This window comes from Gasterosteus aculeatus, chromosome 20 (genome assembly GCF_964276395.1).
Source record: "Gasterosteus aculeatus chromosome 20, fGasAcu3.hap1.1, whole genome shotgun sequence".
NCBI classification, from domain to species: Eukaryota; Metazoa; Chordata; class Actinopteri; order Perciformes; family Gasterosteidae; genus Gasterosteus; species Gasterosteus aculeatus.
Window position 1 is genome coordinate 13,790,778 of NC_135707.1, and position 18,065 is coordinate 13,808,842.

General features: G+C 44.1%; 2 protein-coding genes across 4 annotated transcripts in view; both read right to left on the minus strand.

Moving 5' to 3' along the window:
• Positions 1–1,381, minus strand: part of LOC120811214 (C-C chemokine receptor type 1-like) — a 33,008-nt gene extending 31,627 nt beyond the window's left edge. The window contains exon 1 of the mRNA XM_078094092.1: positions 1,344–1,381. The gene's annotated coding sequence lies outside the window, so the exon portion shown is untranslated. The remainder of the gene's footprint in view (positions 1–1,343) is intronic.
• Positions 1–17,601, minus strand: part of LOC120811215 (C-C chemokine receptor type 1-like) — a 49,228-nt gene extending 31,627 nt beyond the window's left edge. Inside the window, exons 1-4 of one of the 3 annotated variants that reach the window (XM_078094098.1) lie at positions 17,375–17,601; positions 16,342–16,446; positions 8,892–9,047; positions 6,889–8,801 (exon numbers count right to left, since the gene is read on the minus strand). In XM_078094098.1, the coding sequence (XP_077950224.1) occupies positions 7,972–8,801; positions 8,892–9,047; positions 16,342–16,348 (993 nt within the window). In that variant the 5' untranslated portion in view covers positions 16,349–16,446; positions 17,375–17,601 and the 3' untranslated portion in view covers positions 6,889–7,971. Of the gene's footprint in view, positions 1–6,888; positions 8,802–8,891; positions 9,048–16,341; positions 16,898–17,374 lie in introns of those variants that run through there. The other 2 variants (XR_013453520.1, XM_078094097.1) reach the window with 2 other exon arrangements.
• Between the last annotated feature and the right edge of the window lie 464 nt (positions 17,602–18,065).

Genomic DNA, 18,065 nt, shown 5'->3' on the forward strand with positions numbered 1-18,065 from the left:
TCCATAGCACAACAAAGTAAACTGGTCACAGAGTCCGCTGGCAGAGGACCCAAAATGCCCCTTTGTCCAGTCAGTGTGTGAAATTTATGACCATATAAATTACCATGACAACTGCCTTTGTGTTGACGGCGCTCTTTCGTCATCACACAGAGAGTATCTACACAGCCCCGTCTCTATGACACACAGCTCATAAAAACTTTGGCAACTTAAGGCAACTTCCTCCTAGTGAGTGTATTGCTCACAAATGTGGCCCTGGCAGCTTGCCTCCAAATATCGTCGTCAAAATATTTTTCCTGAAATGCCTCTGACTTGAACCTAATCACATTTCTGTTGCTTTCTGTGAGTCCAAGCATCACGTATGGTGATTATTGTATTGCTTTTTCCTAAAGCTCCAACTCTGACCACGTTTAAAACAAGACTGAAAACTTTTATGTTCAGCTTTGCCTTCTGCTAAATTTTATCTACATTGCACTTTTAACCTCTGCCTTTAATTAAACAATTTAAATAAGATTTTAATTTATAATTTTATTTGCTGTTTTTAATTGTCTTTTAATTCCTGCATTTTATTTCCCTTTATTGTATGAAATGTTATGATGTGAAGCACTTTGAGTCTGCCTTGTGTATGAAAAGCACTATGCAAATAAAATTGCCTTGCCTTGCCTAAAGTCTGCAGCATCCTCCATGTTGCTCTGCTTCATGTCCAGACCAGCTGTTTAAGTACTTCTGCTTGCTTGTTTGTGTCTTTAGTGAGCTTTAGTGCAGAAGCCTCTGGAATTTGGTTTTGTTAAATTCTCTTAGTTGTAGCATCTAATGCTAAAGCAATGAAGAAGCAACAGACGTAAACAAAACGAGAATGAGACGTAACCGCTCTAAAAATTCCCAGGATCCCTTTCTTATTTTGTCTTTTACTTAACGTAATGGAGAATTTGTCCTTTCCCTGTTTGTTTTCCTGGACACACACGCCTGTTTGACGTCTCAACCTTGTGTCTGGTGCGAGTCTACTTAAGTCATATGAGTCAGTCTTTTGTAGGAAAACACATTTGTTGCCGTGACAAAGACTTTCCACCCTTTCTTTTTGCAATGGAAAAAAATGATTAGTATGTTTTCTTTATTTCAGCTCAGTGTATTGGATCTACAATAATATTTCTCAAGATAGATGGAAATATACATATTCTCCATAACACTAGCTATGAGAAGTGAAATGCAAATGTAATATTCACACTAAACAAAGAATGTACGTTTTTACACCACAATTCAGAAGAACATATTTTAGATATGTTCAGTAATAGAAATGACATGCTCACATCGTATCATATGTAGAGGCTACATAAGTTTAATCTTACCTTGTTAAGTCTTCTATAGTTGGACTCTGACTTATTCCACTGGAAGCAACAATAACAGACACGGGTATGGCCATGGTAACCCTTTCAGGGAAGGGAAAAAAAGGCTGATCTTCCTGAAGGAAAAAAATCGGCACTCTCAGTTTTCTGTAGTTCAGCTGAATGAATTGTTGTGCATGGATTTGAGTCAGCCTCTTGTACAGAAATACTGTTTTAAAAGAAGTGAGAACAATTCAGTTCCTCATCAACATCTCAGGGCGTGGATGTTAGCGAATAGAGTTTTGCAATATCATAGTCCATAGTTTGTGCTAATATTAAAGTTGTTCTTTGTTTTTGTGAATAATGTAAGTATTAGTATTATATTAAATACTTTTTGTTTGGCAGAAATGATATCATTCCAAACACTTTCAAAAAGCCAAATGTCCAAAATAACATACATGTTACCTTACATAACGGGGTTCTTCCTTCTGTTTTTTCGTTGTCAAGCTCCTTTTAAAGTTGCAGTTAATGTGGTCAGTGTTTCTTCTAAAGCCTCTAGGAAAGTCAATAGCACTTTGTTTCAAAGCATCTGATTATATACTTGAATTGTATTGTTCATTAAAGCAATAAGGTACGAGAGGCTGTACTTTATCGTCCAATAATGTAACAGTTCTTCAACCCTCGAAGGTTGGCAGCCTTTATATTGGTATTTTTCCAACTAACCACTGACTGGACGATACGCGCGATGCTTTGAGCAGGCGAGTAGCCATTAGTCACATCTCACAAAGAGGCCATAGCCAAAACGTTCTTATAGAAAAGAATACAATTGTGATTCTTTGAAATCTCCTAAACATCTCAAATAAAAATGTGCATTTAAATATGGAAAGAGGGTGACACATGTTTGTTTCTCTGTTACATTCTCTTTTTTAACATACCCAGCAGACTGAAGAAAAACAGCAGGTAGTAAAGAACCAGAAAGGCCGTGGATCCGTCAGGCAATTCTGGACCTTGAACTTCATCGCAGGTGTCATTGTAATCATAATCCAGATAGGACTCGTTCTCTGATTTGTTCATGATGCTGTGTGAGAAGGAAAAGAACATGAGACATTAAGTTGAGTGAACATGTTATGAAAGGAAAGGTATTAAATCAGAGAAAAGAGTTTTACTTACAATTTCCACAATGAGATTGATTGTTGAGGTGAGGTAGATGGGCGTGGGCCCAAGCGCAGCACACAGGAGTCACAGGGAGGTTCTTCTGACTTGAAAATAAGATGTTTATTTAGACATATATACAAAATATATGAACCAGTGCAAGGCGACGCAAATATATCAGTGCTTGGTTCGTTCGCTGCTGATCAGTGACGTCTGAAGCTTCGTTCCGGCACACAGTCACGTGACCGTTTCGATTTGATTCAAATGGGCTCGAAACAGGGTTCGGGCTTGTCTGTTTGATACAGTCAAAGTCAGTGTTGTTGTAGAGCAAAGAGCAAATTTACATTTACATTTACTGCACTTCAATTGGATTTCCTCTAACAAGTTGGCAATAGGCAGGCAAAGTCTGTCATTTGTATTGTGTAATTATGGATGTTTATTTTTATTGTGGAGACCACCAGATATTTGGCTGAGCCAAACATTCCACGGAGTGAAATATTATGAAATATAAAATATTGGGTCAAACACAAACATGTGTACCCACATCTATTTCTATTAGCACGTAATCTGTTCAGCATTCCTGCCTCATCCGTGCCGTGTGAGCGTGTTTTTTCTAAGGCAGGGGAAATAGTATCTACAAAAAGAAACCAACTCAACCCCAATACTGTGGAGAAAATTGTGTTTCTCAATAAAAATCAATAATAATTTCATGCCCCATCCCTTGTGTCAACAAGCACCTCAATATCTTGTCATAACAAACCTGTCCAAAAGCACAATCACTGCCCCACTGACCTTTCCTCTGTAAATCACTTCCCACATTCCAGATTCAAACAATTCACATAAGTCCCTATGACTGCCATGAACTGCACATGCAGTAGGAAGCACTTGCTGGGAATTTAAATTATATTGCTTACATATAACTCTATACTATATATAATCTATCTTCTATTAATTCTCTTGCTATTATGATCACAAACATACAGGCACAAAGGTGCAGAAAGACATAGATACGTTTTTGTTCCACTTCTTGCCAGTGTACAGAGAATTCAAATACACAAACAAGGACACAATTCAAACCTAAAAAACAATAGTTTTATTCATATAGGAATCCATGTATTTATTAGATGATTTATTGGTTCAACTTTTCAGAATCATGTTCAACCCACAGAGACTGGGCCAAAGTATACTGGTAGGCCATTCGATACATTTGCACTATAGGTTTTTAACAGCAGAGGTCATCATGAGTTTGCGATGCATTGAATGAATGAACATTTTTCCGATACAATTGGCTGGAGAGCTTCACTTTGCCATCCCTACCGGCAGGTAGGAACCTTCGAGCACTAGGGCAAAAACAGAAAAAGCTGAACAAAGACAGCATCTAATCCACAGTGAGCAGCCAGATGGCCTGAATAGGTAGTTTACCACTCTGACGTCGGAGCGATCTGGCGCTGAATGGCAGGAAGACCCGGGTTGATGTGGGCGTCCCCTGATGGCTGATTGCCGTCAGCTGTTCCAGGCCACACCCTCCGGGGATGAACAGGCGGAGACCACACCTCCTTCCGACACAGGGCAAAACACAGGCAAAGGAAACAAACACATTGATTTACTCCTGTATGAGAGCCAGTGTGTCAGACAGTGTGTGAGAGAGTATGAGAGACAGTGGGAGACAGTCCGTGGGACAGTATGGGAGACAGTCTGCGGGACAGTGGACGCTCGGCTGGGGGAAATCTTGTAAATAAATGATTCCTTGTCCTCAGCATCTGTAGCGCTCGTATGGGACGTCATCGCGGCTAAACGGGTCTTTGTGATCTCGGAGAAGTTTCTCCCTATAAAACATTCATCTAACTGATATCGCTCCTTCATCAATGAGGAAGAGAGCTGCCCTTTTTTTCCAGGGGAGTGATGAACTAATCCAGCAGCTCAAATGAACCTAGCTGCCCCGGAGCAGGTTCAAGTTTTTCGATGTGTTGCTATGGTGATTTAGACAAACCTGCTTCGGGGAACCGAAAAGCCTGATCTACGTCATCTCATCCTGAAAATTATCCGGCTAACTCAGTTAGCCACGTACGAGGAACAGGGCCCAGGTCATCAGGTTGTTTATATTTACGCCACCTCCAGCACATGGTCGGTCTCAGATTATCACATTCTTGTTTTAATATCTGTTTTGGTTTGGAGGTGCACTCAAAAAATGATATGGGCTGGCTGTCCAATTTACTTGATTGCAAAATTTTATATCTACGTTATAGTTTTATGTTTGCAAGATGAATGTGAGAAGATGAAATCTCTGAAGTCAAAAACATTACTATCAGTGTTTGTCACACACACATCTTATGCAATTTAAATGTAACCCTTTTACCACCGGCTCGTGAATTAAAACCCACCTTATGCTTGAAGATTGGGCCTTAACTCTTATCAAACGTTTTATGGTAAAAGTCACATTTCAAAGTGTGAATACCAGTCTAGGGTAATGTATGATCCGCACCTTTAAGTTGGAGACCATAGAGTGATACACTTGACCTGTAACCCTTTTATAACCCTTCAAGAATAAACACAAATCAATAAAACCAACACAGGATCTCAGTTTTAGAAAGTGTATTGGAAACTGCAGAAAACACACATCCTAACCTTTCTCAATAGAGAAACAAAGAATATAGAAAATAAAAATATAGAACCCCGGGGTATAGTTTTCCCTTTTCTCAACTGCCTAAGTTTGTTTTGAGTGCACTCTTTGTCTCTAACCGTTGGCACGCTTTAGTTGGAGCTCATAATGAAACTTATCGTACCTCCGTATGTGGAATTAGCAGGGCTGTGCCGCAATTTACGAACCCCTCGCTCGTTGTGAGCAACCATGAAAATAAATTAAATAGCACTGATATTTATCAGAATATTACATAAATATTGATCAATACTATGATCAGATGTTAGTCTGTTCATGTTCTAACACCTGTGGTGTTCATTGCAATGTTTTGGCAGGTGACTGTGGCGCATGGAGTAGAGAGGGTGTGTTGGCGGTTCGAACCCAGAAATCTCCCATGTCGAAGTGTACTTGAGAAAGACACCCAGCCCCTAGCACACTGCTCCCACTATGTGGGTTAGGTTACGCATGTAAACTGTTGTGTATTGGTATTAAGTTTGTTCCTACGGGGCATCCACAATGAAAACTGTGAACCTGCACTGAATGCTGGGTATTCTTTGTCTCATTCAACCTCCATTAAAATATACACGTTATTTTCCTACACGGTCTCATGTCTGATTTTTACGTTAAAATGTAATGCAATGCAAATGCATCAGCTTTAAGGACATGTAATGTAAATGCAATGTAAGTCACTTTGAAAAAAAGTGTCAGCTTGAATGACATGTAAATACAGTTGCCTCAACCACATAATACAAGGTTTGTTTAATTGTGTTATTGTCATTTTTTGCACTTAATATTTATTTGACTCTGAGTCAAATAAATATTAAGTGAGTTAAGTTAATGTGAATTAATAGGTTAACTAAATCTAGTTGAAAATGATTAAACCATTCTTATTGATTCAACTCTTACGTAACTCTAAAACTATGTTATTGGGTTGGGTTAATATAGTTGTGTTATTAACCCAACCCAATAACATAGTTTTAGAGTTACGTAATTGTTTAGCATAGAGAAAAAAAATTCTATTGTGTGGCAATCCTTTCCATGATTCCACAAGTAAAGCAAACTATTTTTGTTTGAGTGTAGGAGGTGAGAGAGGTGAAGGAAGTCTGGTAAAAAGTAGCTAAACGTGTAAAAGTGTAAATGTTCTTGTGCTTACCGCATTGTCTGCCACAGTCACTGCTCCAGGATATGTTTGCTGCCTTGCCAAGCATGAAACTTCCTGTCAACTTCCAAAGCTAACTTTTTCAGTCAAATCCTGTTGCACAGCTCATTTCTGCTATGATGAACTCTTGGTTTTGCTGCTTCCTCTGCACAAAGGTGTCAGCGTGCTTTTCTAAGAACTCTTCCCCCTGTGTTAACATGCAGCATGAAAGAGTAACATGTATTCTAGTCTGGAGCTTTGTCTATTTCTTGCAAAAACAAATCACAAGTGATATAAAGGTTTGTGAAAGGCATTCAGCTCATCAGGATAGACATTTCACTATATAAATGACTCAGTTTAACTATATTTTTTATTATGCTCACTTTATAATGAAAAAAATGCCCTTTGTCAACACTTTGTTAAAGTAGTTATTGGCCATAGAGTGTTTAAATTGTCAAATTCCTTTTTAAACATATTCTCAGTTAAATATTAAATGAAAAATGACTATTCTACTGTCCCATAGATGTCTCATTACATCTGCGCTAAGAGAAAGTTACTACTAGTTACTACACAAACAATGAACATGGTGGAAGTACTTTCCTATAGAAGACACAACGTGCAGTGAACACTCAAGTCATTATGGCGCATAACTTTTTTATTAAATGAAAAGAAGTTGTGCTTTAGATTTGTTGCGTGCGAGAAGAAAAATCACAATTTAACATCATCATAACTGGGTACTCTTTAGAGATGGAACTCTAAACTACTATACCAAAAAAATAAAACAAACAAACAAGAAAAGATTGAGCATAAAGCTGAAATAGGAGTTAATTTTAGATTGTTTGCAAATAACGCTACAGTAAACAAAAGGTTCATGGTTTACAGTCAATTGTTAAGCAGGAAAAGGAGGGGCACTAAAAACCTTTTAAAAGAAATGACCTGACATCATGAAGAGATTTTGATACTCATTGGATCACACTTGATGGCACTACACATCTAACAAGTTATGATACACACAACACAATGAAAGTAAAAATCCAACGGTCTAAAGATAGAAGAAAAAAAAAAGATAAAGATGACATACACACATACATGCAGCGTTTTCAGCTTAGACAATGCTGATGACTGAAACTTATGATACCGAACAGATCTTACAGCAGGAACAATGCCAATATTGTACCCAGTAATAACAACACTAAGCAGAGCAAAATGTGTCAACCCTGTAAGCCATGTCCATAAAAAATAATCTACCATCCACCTCCTACATGATGAAATTGGTGGTGGCATCAGAGGATCTGGACATAACTGAGCTTTTCCTGTGTGAGCTATTTTCTCTTGTAGAGGGGAGAAACCCACAGCCAGGGCTTTAGTGGAGGGTAAACGCACGTAAACGCCATTTACGCACCTCTAGAATTTTGGAAATAGCGTTTTACCTCACGGACCGGTTTCATGTCAGACAATATTTGATATAGTATATAGTATAATATGTAGATAGTTCTTAATCTGCAATTGTGTTGTTGTGTTGTGTTGACATACTTTTCTTTACTGTTTTCTTAAATTTAATAAACTACAAACTACTAACACATGTATTCATTGTCATTGATTGTATATGACTTTTACTGATAACATAATGCAATATAGCCAGGACAGCCTTACAAGAGTCGCGACGCTTTGTGTTGCGTTGCTTCGCATCTCGTCGAGGTCTGTATGATCACAAAATTCAGAGTTTACCCACCTCTAATTTTACCACTACACCACTGCCCACAGCCACATTTCTTCAACATCTGCAATACTCGTCTCACGAACTTCTGTCCCACAAAGGCGTAGATGATGGGATTCAGGCAGCAGTGAGAATAAGCAATGGTCTCGACCACTATTATCGACAGCTTAAGACTTTGGAGTGAGTTGCAATCAGTCGACAATTTCAGAAACTCCAAGAGAATGGAAATGTTATATGGGGCCCAGAACATGAAAAAGGCGATCACTATGGAGATGATCAGCTTGACAACGCGGTGCTTCTTGGTGCTCCTCATGTTCAGCAGTATGGGGATGATCCTGGAGTAGCAAACTATCATCACCAACAGTGGAATCCCAAGGCCCAATACATTCTTCATGATGATGTCATAGAGCCTCCAGGCATCGTTTTCTGGTTCGTAGCTGCAGGCAACTCCGGTGGACTCGTTCGTCACCTTCGTAAAGAAGACGGCCGGCAGGGAGAAGCACAAACTCATCGTCCAAACAAAGGCGGTCAGAGCGATGCCTGCCCTAAAAGTGCAATATTGTGCCACCTTGTGAGCGTGCATGATGACCATGTAGCGGTCCAGCGTCATGACAACCATAAAGAAGATGCTGCTTAAAAACCCAGTGGTGTGTGAGCCAGAGGCGAAGCGGCAGAGGAAGTCTCCAAAAGGCCATTCACCCACCACGGAGTAGTGAGAGTAGAAAGGCAACGTGAAGACAAAGACGAGGTCGGAGACAGCCAGGTTGAAGATGCACATGTCTGTCAAGTTGGTCTTGTGGCGGTGCTTCACCAGGACGCACACCACTAAACCATTGCCTTGAGAGGGGGCGGAGCACATGGTTTAGTATTCCAGAGTATCATTTAGTGTATGTAAAGAAAGGGTGTCGCTTACAAACACACTCATACCTATGACGCCAAGGACGAAAACCAGACTGTAGAAGGTGGGCAGAAAGACCTTGCCAAAATCCCTCAGAGCGGTGATGCTGCAAGGACTGTTTTTGTTGGTGTTGTCTTCATAATAGTCTGAATAATCATACTCTTGGCTGAAATTTTCTGCAAAATCTGCAGACAAAGATAAAAAAAACACAACACGTTATCTTAACTTTTTTTAGATTGAGTCCTTTCACATTAGGATGGACTCAATCCAGCCTCCATTAAATCAAGAGGTTGTAGTTAAACACTCGCTGTTAATGGAGGTAAAGGATGGAATATGTAGAATTGTCTTCAATTTTATTAGAAGTAGACAAAATGTCCAATGAAGGCAGCTCACAGTGAGTTCTTTGGTTGTTCACTGAACTTGGCTACTGTAAATGCCATTTGTTAATAACGTGATCAGCAACAACAAAATCCCACTCCCCCACGTTAGTGTGAAGGCAGAAATATCAGAGTTGGATACCACAAAACAAACAAAACCGAATGAATAAAATAAAATGGACCAAATCTATATGTAGTCCAAACCAAAATTAAATCCATAGATTGCCACTAATTGTCACTAAGAGAGAAATTTGGGTAAATCCTAGTAAATTATAACTAGGATTTATTTTTATATAAAGGATATTATCCTAGGTCATTTGCTAACTGAGTATAGAAAAGGTAGACAAAACGATTAAAAGACTACATGAAAAGCCATCTTGCATCATCAAAAATGTGTTCCGTGTTGTTACGTGCCTTGTTTGTGTTTGCGTGTGTGTTTTGTGTGTGTGTGTGTGAGTGTGTGTGAGTGAGAGTGAGTGTGATTTCCTTCAGGTGTGCTGGCGACGTCACTCCTGCAGCTGATCAGAAGGGGATTAAATGGCTGTGTCAAGCCAGAGGGGGGGTTGCTTCAGTGGAAGCCAGAGCGGAACCAGAGAGCTTGCGACGTGCTGACGTTTTGGGAGCCAGTAACGAAGAAGCCATACGCTGTACCTTCTGTACCTGTCAGGGAGGCTAGGGCCACAAGGACCTGGAATCAAAAGCAGACTTGACACGAGGTAGTTAGAAGCAATTCTTGTCTTTAATCCAGGCGGAGGTTCGGTACACGGGTAATCAGGCAGAGGAGGCAGATAAATCCAAGTCGGCAGGCAAAGGGTTACGGGTGGACAGAAAAGGTTCAAAACACGGGAAGGCACACTGGAGGATATCGCTGGTAAGCTCATGGGAGACAAGAGACAAACTGGCACAGAGCCATGTGTCGGCAAGGGCTAAATACACAGGGGAATGAGACACAGGTGTAATCAATAAGGGTGGGGCTTTGTAATCACGGGGGCGGCGGCATACAGGTAGGCGGTGTCTGAAATGAGAGAGAAGGGTGATTGACAGAAGATACACAGGAATCACTTTGTGGCCAAAATCCCCAGTCTGGGTGTTACAGTACCCCCCCTCCTAAGGCCGGCACCAGACGGCCCAGGCTCATCAGGGAACTTGAGGTGGAAGTCCCTGACGAGGTTAGGCCCCAAGATGTTGCGAGCTGGCTCCCACGACCTCTCCTCTGGCCCGTATCCCTCCCAATCTACCAGATACTGGAGGCCCCGACCGCGACGTCGGACTGCCAAGAGCCGCTTGACGGTGTAGGTTGGTCCGCCATCAATGAGTCTGGGGGGTGGTGGGGCTTTGGTGGCAGGGACCAAGTGGCTCTCCATGGCTGGCTTTAACCGGGCTACATGAAAAGTGGGATGCACTCTCATAGGTCTAGGGATTTTAAGCCTCATGGCCGCAGGGTTGATCACCTTAGCGATGGGGAAGGGGCCAACGAACCTTGGCGCCAACTTGCGGGACTCCACACGAATGGGCAGGTCGCGCGTAGATAACCACACTCTCTGGCCGACCCGATAGTTAGGGGCTGGGGTCCGTCGTCGATCCGCCATCCTCTTCGACCGTGCAGCGCTCTTGAGGAGGGCCTGGCGGGCTCGGTCCCAGGTGCGGCGGCAACGCCGGACCATGGCCAGCGCCGAGGGCACCCTGGACTCCCTCTCTAGGGCAGGAAACAGGGGTGGCTGATAGCCATAGGCACACTGGAACGGGGAGAGGCCCGAAGACGAAGAAGGGAGTGTGTTGTGCGCATACTCAATCCAGATGAGGTTCTTGCACCAGGAGGTTGGGTCTTTGGAAACCAAACAGCGAAGGCCCGTCTCCAGCTCCTGGTTCAGACGCTCAGTCTGCCCATTGGATCCCGGGTGATAGCCAGAAGAAAGACTGACCGTTGCTGCTAAGAGGCTGCAGAACTCTTTCCAAAACTTGGACACGAACTGGGGGCCCCGATCAGACACCACATCTGCAGGGAAACCATGGAGACGAAAAACGTGAGAGAGCACCGCCTCCGCGGTTCCCTTGGCGGAGGGCAGCTTAGGCAGGGGAATGAAATGGACCATCTTAGAGAACCGGTCGACCACCGTGAGGACGGTGGTGTTGCCCTCGGACCGGGGAAGCCCTGTGACGAAATCCAGCGAGATGTTGGACCAGGGGCGATGTGGAACCGGCAGGGGGCGAAGGAGCCCGACCGGGGAGCGTCGAGGGACCTTACAGCTTGCACACACCTGGCAAGCCGACACGTACTCTCCTACCTCCCTCTCCATCGCGGGCCACCAGAACCGCTGTCTTATAACAAACATTGTCCTCCGAACTCCGGGATGGCAGGAGATTCGGGCGCAGTGGGCCCAATGGATGACCTGCGAGCGGAGAGAAGGGGGAACAAACAGCCTGCTGGGGGGACAACCGTTAGGAACAGAGATGCTTGCGGCAGCCTGTCTCACCTTCTCCTCAATGTCCCAGGTGACGGCGCCAACTAGGCAAGACGAGGGCAGAATGCAGGAGGGTGGGTTGGGTGGGGAGACAGGGTCAAAAAGCCGGGAAAGAGAGTCTGGCTTCGCGTTCTTTGAGCCTGGGCGATAAGACAGGGAAAAGTTGAACCTATTAAAGAAAAGCGCCCACCTGGCTTGACGAGGGTTTAGTCTTTTGGCCGTCCTCAGATACTCCAGGTTTTTATGGTCTGTCCAGACCAGGAATGGGTGTTCAGCGCCCTCCAGCCAGTGCCGCCACTCCTCCAGGGCTACCTTGACTGCTAGCAGTTCCCGGTCCCCAATGTCGTAGTTCCTCTCAGCAGGAGAAAGGCTCCGGGAGAGGAAGGCGCAAGGATGCAGCTTGTCATCCTTCTCTGATCTTTGGGAAAGTATTGCTCCCACTCCCTGAGGCGTCAACCTCCACCACAAACTGCTGATTAGGGTTGGGGAGGATAAGTATCGGGGCCGAGGTGAATGCCTTCTTGAGGTGTTTGAAGGCAGCGTCGGCGTCAGGGTTCCACTGGAACTTGACCACAGAAGATGTTAGTGCATGCAGCGGGGCAGCTACTGAACTAAAGTTCCTAATGAACCTCCTATAAAAATTGGCGAAACCCAAAAATCGTTGGACCGCCTTGCGATCGCTGGGAGTGGGCCAGCCTGTGACTGCCGCCACCTTCCCTGGCTCCATCTGCACTTTGCCCTCCGACACAATGAACCCCAGGAACGAAACGGTAGATACGTGAAACTCACATTTCTCCGCCTTCACAAATAGCTGATGGTCAAGGAGCCGCTGGAGAACCTGCCTAACATGCATCCGGTGGGTCTCTTCGTCGGGGGAGAAGATCAGAATGTCATCCAGATATACGAACACAGAAATGTTGAGCAGGTCTCGGAGGACGTCATTCGCCAGAGCCTGAAAAACAGCTGGAGCATTAGTTAGTCCGAAAGGCATCACCAGATACTCGTAATGCCCCCTGGGAGTGTTGAAAGCAGTCTTCCATTCGTCTCCCTCCCTAATCCTGACCAAATGATAGGCATTTCTCAAGTCGAGCTTAGTAAAGATCTTGGCCCCTTGTAGCAAATCGAATGCTGACGAAATAAGGGGCAGAGGGTACCTGTTCTTGACTGTGATGTTGTTTAATCCCCTGTAATCGATACAGGGGCGCAGTGTCTTGTCCTTCTTGCTGACAAAAAAAAACCCTGCACCCGCTGGGGATGATGAAGGTCTGATTAAGCCCGCCGCCAACGAGGAGGTTACGTAATCCTTCATAGCCTGTGTCTCAGGTGCAGACAGGGAATAAATTCTCCCTCTAGGAGGAGATGATCCTGGGAGCAGATCAATGGCGCAATCATACTCCCGATGTGGAGGCAGAGAAGTGGCTCGGGCCTTATTAAATACCTCCTTAAGGTCGTGGTAACATGCCGGTACCCTGGAAAGGTCCGGGTAGTCTGAGTCCAATGGCGGCAGCTGTTGCGGCGCAGATAGTGGGGTGGTTTGAGACGGTGTCGTGGAAAAGCATCGCGTCGAACACTCCCTCCTCCATGCAATCACTGTCCCCGAAGACCAGTCCATATGGGGGTTGTGTTGGGACAGCCAGGGAAAGCCCAGAATGAGGGGGTGTTGCGAGGACTGGAACACGTGGAAGCAAATAGTCTCTGTGTGGTGGTCCGGGAAGGTTAACTGCACAGGGGATGTGTGGTGAGTGACTCTACAGAGTAGGCGCCCATCGAGGGCACTAGCTTCCAGGGGCTTCGGGAGAGGATGCCTCTCTAATCCCAGTCTGCGCACCAATCCGCTGTCCATCAGGTTGGCGTCCGAACCTGAATCCACCAGCACTCTCTGACTGAGAAAGGCGGTCTGAGAGGAGATGGAAACTCTGGGAAGAACCCGAGGCGGACCTACGGACAGTGTGGTACGGCTCACCAGTGACGTCCTCCTCACTGGTGAGCCTGATCTTTTAGTGGACAGGAGGCGATGAGGTGGCCCCTCTGGCCACAGTAGATGCATCTACCGTCCCGCAGGCGACGCTGCCGCTCCTCGGGGGTCAACCTGGTCCTCCCGAGTTGCATGGGTTCCTCGGCTGGGTGGTGGAGTGCGGGGCGATCGGGAGAAGTCTGGTGTCGAGCATGTGAGTCAGTAGTGGGATCGCTGTGGAGCGAGTTCCAGTTGAGACCTGTGCCATGTCTCCTAGGGGGTGGGGGAGGGGGTGAGCGGGAGGCTGGCGAGTTAAACAGGCGGCTAGGTCTCTCTCTCTTGAACTCACCTAGGCGGCTCTCTAACCTTACAGCAAGGGCGGTTAAGGCCTCAAGACTCTCGGAATCATCCCTCAATGCTAACTCCTCCCTCACTGGGTTGTTAAGTCCTCTGAGAAAAACCCCCTGGAGTGACGCATCGGACCACCCGGACCCTTGCGCTATGGTTCTGAAGTCGATTGCGAACTCTGCCACGCTGCGGGACCCCTGTCTTAGAGAGAGTAGGCGTGAAGCAACGTCTTTGCCTCTAACTGGGTGATCAAAAACTCTACGCATTTCATCTGAGAAGCACTGATATGAAGAGAGTATAGGAGACTGGCTCTCCCATATGCTGGTAGCCCAGGCCAACGCCCTCCCAGTCATGGAGCCCATCATGAAGGCAACCTTAGCTCTATCAGTGACATATCTCGAAGGCTGTTGGTCAAAGATTAATGAGCACTGCATCAAAAAAGACTTGCATGTTCCCAGGTCTCCGGCGTAGCGCTCCGGTGCAGGCACATTTGGCTCCTGGGAGCAAAAGGTGGGTCGGGCAGATTGCAAAGGAGGAGTAGCCGCCTCTGGGGCTGGGGGGGGTGGCTGCGGGGCGGCTTGACGAAGCTGCTGTCCCAGCTGGTTCACCTCCGCAGAAAGAGCTCGAAGAGACTCCATCATCCCTCGGAGAAGTTGGTCGTGGTGCCCCACGAGGGTACCCTGTGAGGCGACAGCCTGACGGAGGGAATCTGGGTCCGCTGATTCCATGTTGGCCAGTTTGTACTGTCAGGGAGGCTAGGGCCACAAGGACCTGGAATCAAAAGCAGACTTGACACGAGGTAGTTAGAAGCAATTCTTGTCTTTAATCCAGGCGGAGGTTCGGTACACGGGTAATCAGGCAGAGGAGGCAGATAAATCCAAGTCGGCAGGCAAAGGGTTACGGGTGGACAGAAAAGGTTCAAAACACGGGAAGGCACACTGGAGGATATCGCTGGTAAGCTCATGGGAGACAAGAGACAAACTGGCACAGAGCCATGTGTCGGCAAGGGCTAAATACACAGGGGAATGAGACACAGGTGTAATCAATAAGGGTGGGGCTTTGTAATCACGGGGGCGGCGGCATACAGGTAGGCGGTGTCTGAAATGAGAGAGAAGGGTGATTGACAGAAGATACACAGGAATCACTTTGTGGCCAAAATCCCCAGTCTGGGTGTTACAGTACCTTCCTTTGGAGATTGTTTTCAGTTGTGTTGTTTTCCTTCATTAAATATCCTTGTTTTGCCGTTGATCCAGATCTCCCGGGTTTATTATATTAACTTGTTTACGTCCTCCACCCCTAGACACTTTAGGGACGTAACACATGTAAACAACTATTTTAGACCTAGTTTTGAATATTTAAATTGAAGTTACTTCAGTTGAGAATATATTTTTGTTTACCGTTGTAAAGGACAGCTGAGAGAGTGCAGTATTAGATTTGAAGTATACTGCATACATTGTTTGGGTTTACCACAGTGTATTAAGATGCCAGTGTTATATTTTACATTACAGGTCATTTAGCTGATGCTTTTATCCAAAGCGACTTATTGTATTTTCAACCCATGGCTTTTTACATTTTTGCCCGGGAAGCAATTAGGGGTTAGGTGTCTTGCTCAGGGACACTTCGACATGGGACATGTAGCAGCCAGGGCTCTAACCACCAACCTTGCGGTTCCCAGCGCACCCTCTCTACCCCGGCGCCTTTGACGACCCGTATTTTTAACAACGATATTACAATCATCCACACATAGGCTACACATCATGCAATAACAAAAAGATTTTAAAAAGACATTAAAAGGATATCAAAACACAGAAAAGGGTTACGGTTTTATTAGTTTAGCACTCGATTGACATGGGCACAAGGTTAGTTCCTGTTCAAGTTTATTATATTGTTTTAAGTTATTATGTTTTTCTGTTCTGTGTAAGATGCTAATCAGTGTTCATGTTTATTTTTCTCTTACGATGCGCTCATTAAAAGACTCATGGACCATCAGTTTAAGACTCCAGCCCATAATTCAGCCGCAGGTGCTTCAACCGTAGTTCATTTTCTTGTTATTTGTTGTACAAATACATATTCTATTCAGCAGTCATTCCTATGTACTACATTTGTAAAATGTGTCAAGTAAATGTAACCTCTTATATCTGAAGCACACCTCTTAATGGAAACATAAAAAATGTATACTTCCAAAAAAAGAAGTATATTGCATACAGTGCTTACAAGACTTACAACTGACCGTCATATTAAGATGACAGTATTACAAATTCAATTCTTCAACAACGATATTACAATGATCTTCATATATGCAGTACAAGTAACGTTACAGCAGTCAAAATGTAATCACCTGCCATGCTGATATCTCAGTGACGCCTCGTCTTATCAGCTATAGTCAGTCACTGCACCTCTGGGCTCCTTGTTTCTTGGTCCGGATCTTTATGGACACGACGCCCTGAAAATGTAGGAATACGTAAGAACCAACCCTCTCAGCGTCTGTGCTCCCCTATTAACGAGCAGCAATGAATCAGAAATGCGGAAGTAATTTCCGCACACGCAGGAATTTCCAAACTTCAAGGATTTTGTCACTTTCTTGGAAATGGAAGCAGAGATTGCCTGTAATCCAATAACCTCCTTTCAAGCTCTACACTTAACGGAGTCACCAAGAGAGAAACGTCATCTTCTCCATACAGAGACAACTTAAAGCCAGGCCACGGTGTCAAAGAATGCTGTCACCGACACTCATGTGACATCTGTAAGGGAAGAAACCCAACTTGTCTGCACAACGTCAACTACAGTGAAGTGAAACCAGTGTTGCTCTCTGAACAGATCCTGACACAGGGAGCAGCCACCACAATGTCCTAGATGGGCCTCTAGTACTACTACAACTGATAATTCTACTAACATTGCTACTACTAGTATTTCAACTGGTATTAATGCTAAAATGACTCTTACTACCACTAATACTACTAGTAGTGAAATACTATTACTACCAATAGTAGTGACATGGCAACTGATTCAGCAACTGAACTCTTACTACTGTAAAATGCACTACTAGTATTAATACTGCTATTGATACTTCAACAACTAATATCACTACTACAACTACTTGTGACTCTGCTACTAGTACTACAATTACAACTATAACTAATACTACTTCTAATACTACAAAAAATACATTTTACACTTATGTATTTTCAGCAAATCTATTGAAATTCACTTCAGCTTCTTCCACTTCTGTATTTTCATTAATTCTTTGAAATTCATTTCAGCTTTTCCCATTTCTGTATTTTCAGCAATACATTTCATCTTTCAGCTTTCAGCATTCCAACCCATTTTCTGCAGGAAATGGGACCGAAGAAATACGTGTAGGGTCCGTGTACCTTTTGATAGTCCCTTTTACTGCTAAAACCAGACAGCAAAAACACTCTTTTCTCGTTTTTAACCAAAAACGGGAGAACAGAAGTGGACAGCCGTTTCCTCGTTTTTCATTTAGAACAAAAAGACAAACTGACAACTTTTTACTCATTAATTCATTCTGGCCTGGGGAATTGGCCCATAAAACGAAAATACGTAGCGGAGCAGCTAAACCGAAAGTACGTCGATTTTCACAGTAAGAGTCAACGCAATGGAACGTTTATGATAGAAATCCGCCCGTGCATACGGTTACCAGGGTAACATTAGGAGAAAAGTTCGTTCATTATTATAAACAGATAATCCTGGTCCAACGGGATGTGTTAGCAACAGTAGTGACTACATCACTGCAAAAAAGGAGTTATATCATAAACGTCCCATTGCGTTGATTCTTACTGTGAAAATTGACGTACTTCCGGTTTAGCGGCTCCGCTTCGTATTTTCGTTTAACCCCCAAATGGATAAACGGAGTAAAAAGTTGTCAGTTTGTCTCGTTTTTTGGTTCTAAATGAAAAACGAGAAAACGGCTGTCCACTTCCATTCTCCCGTTTTTGATTAAAAACGAGAAAAGAGTGTTTTCGTTTTCTGGTTTTAGCAGTAGACTTTCAAAAGTTCTGTTTTTTACGGTAAATGGGACTATCGAAAAGTACACGGACCATT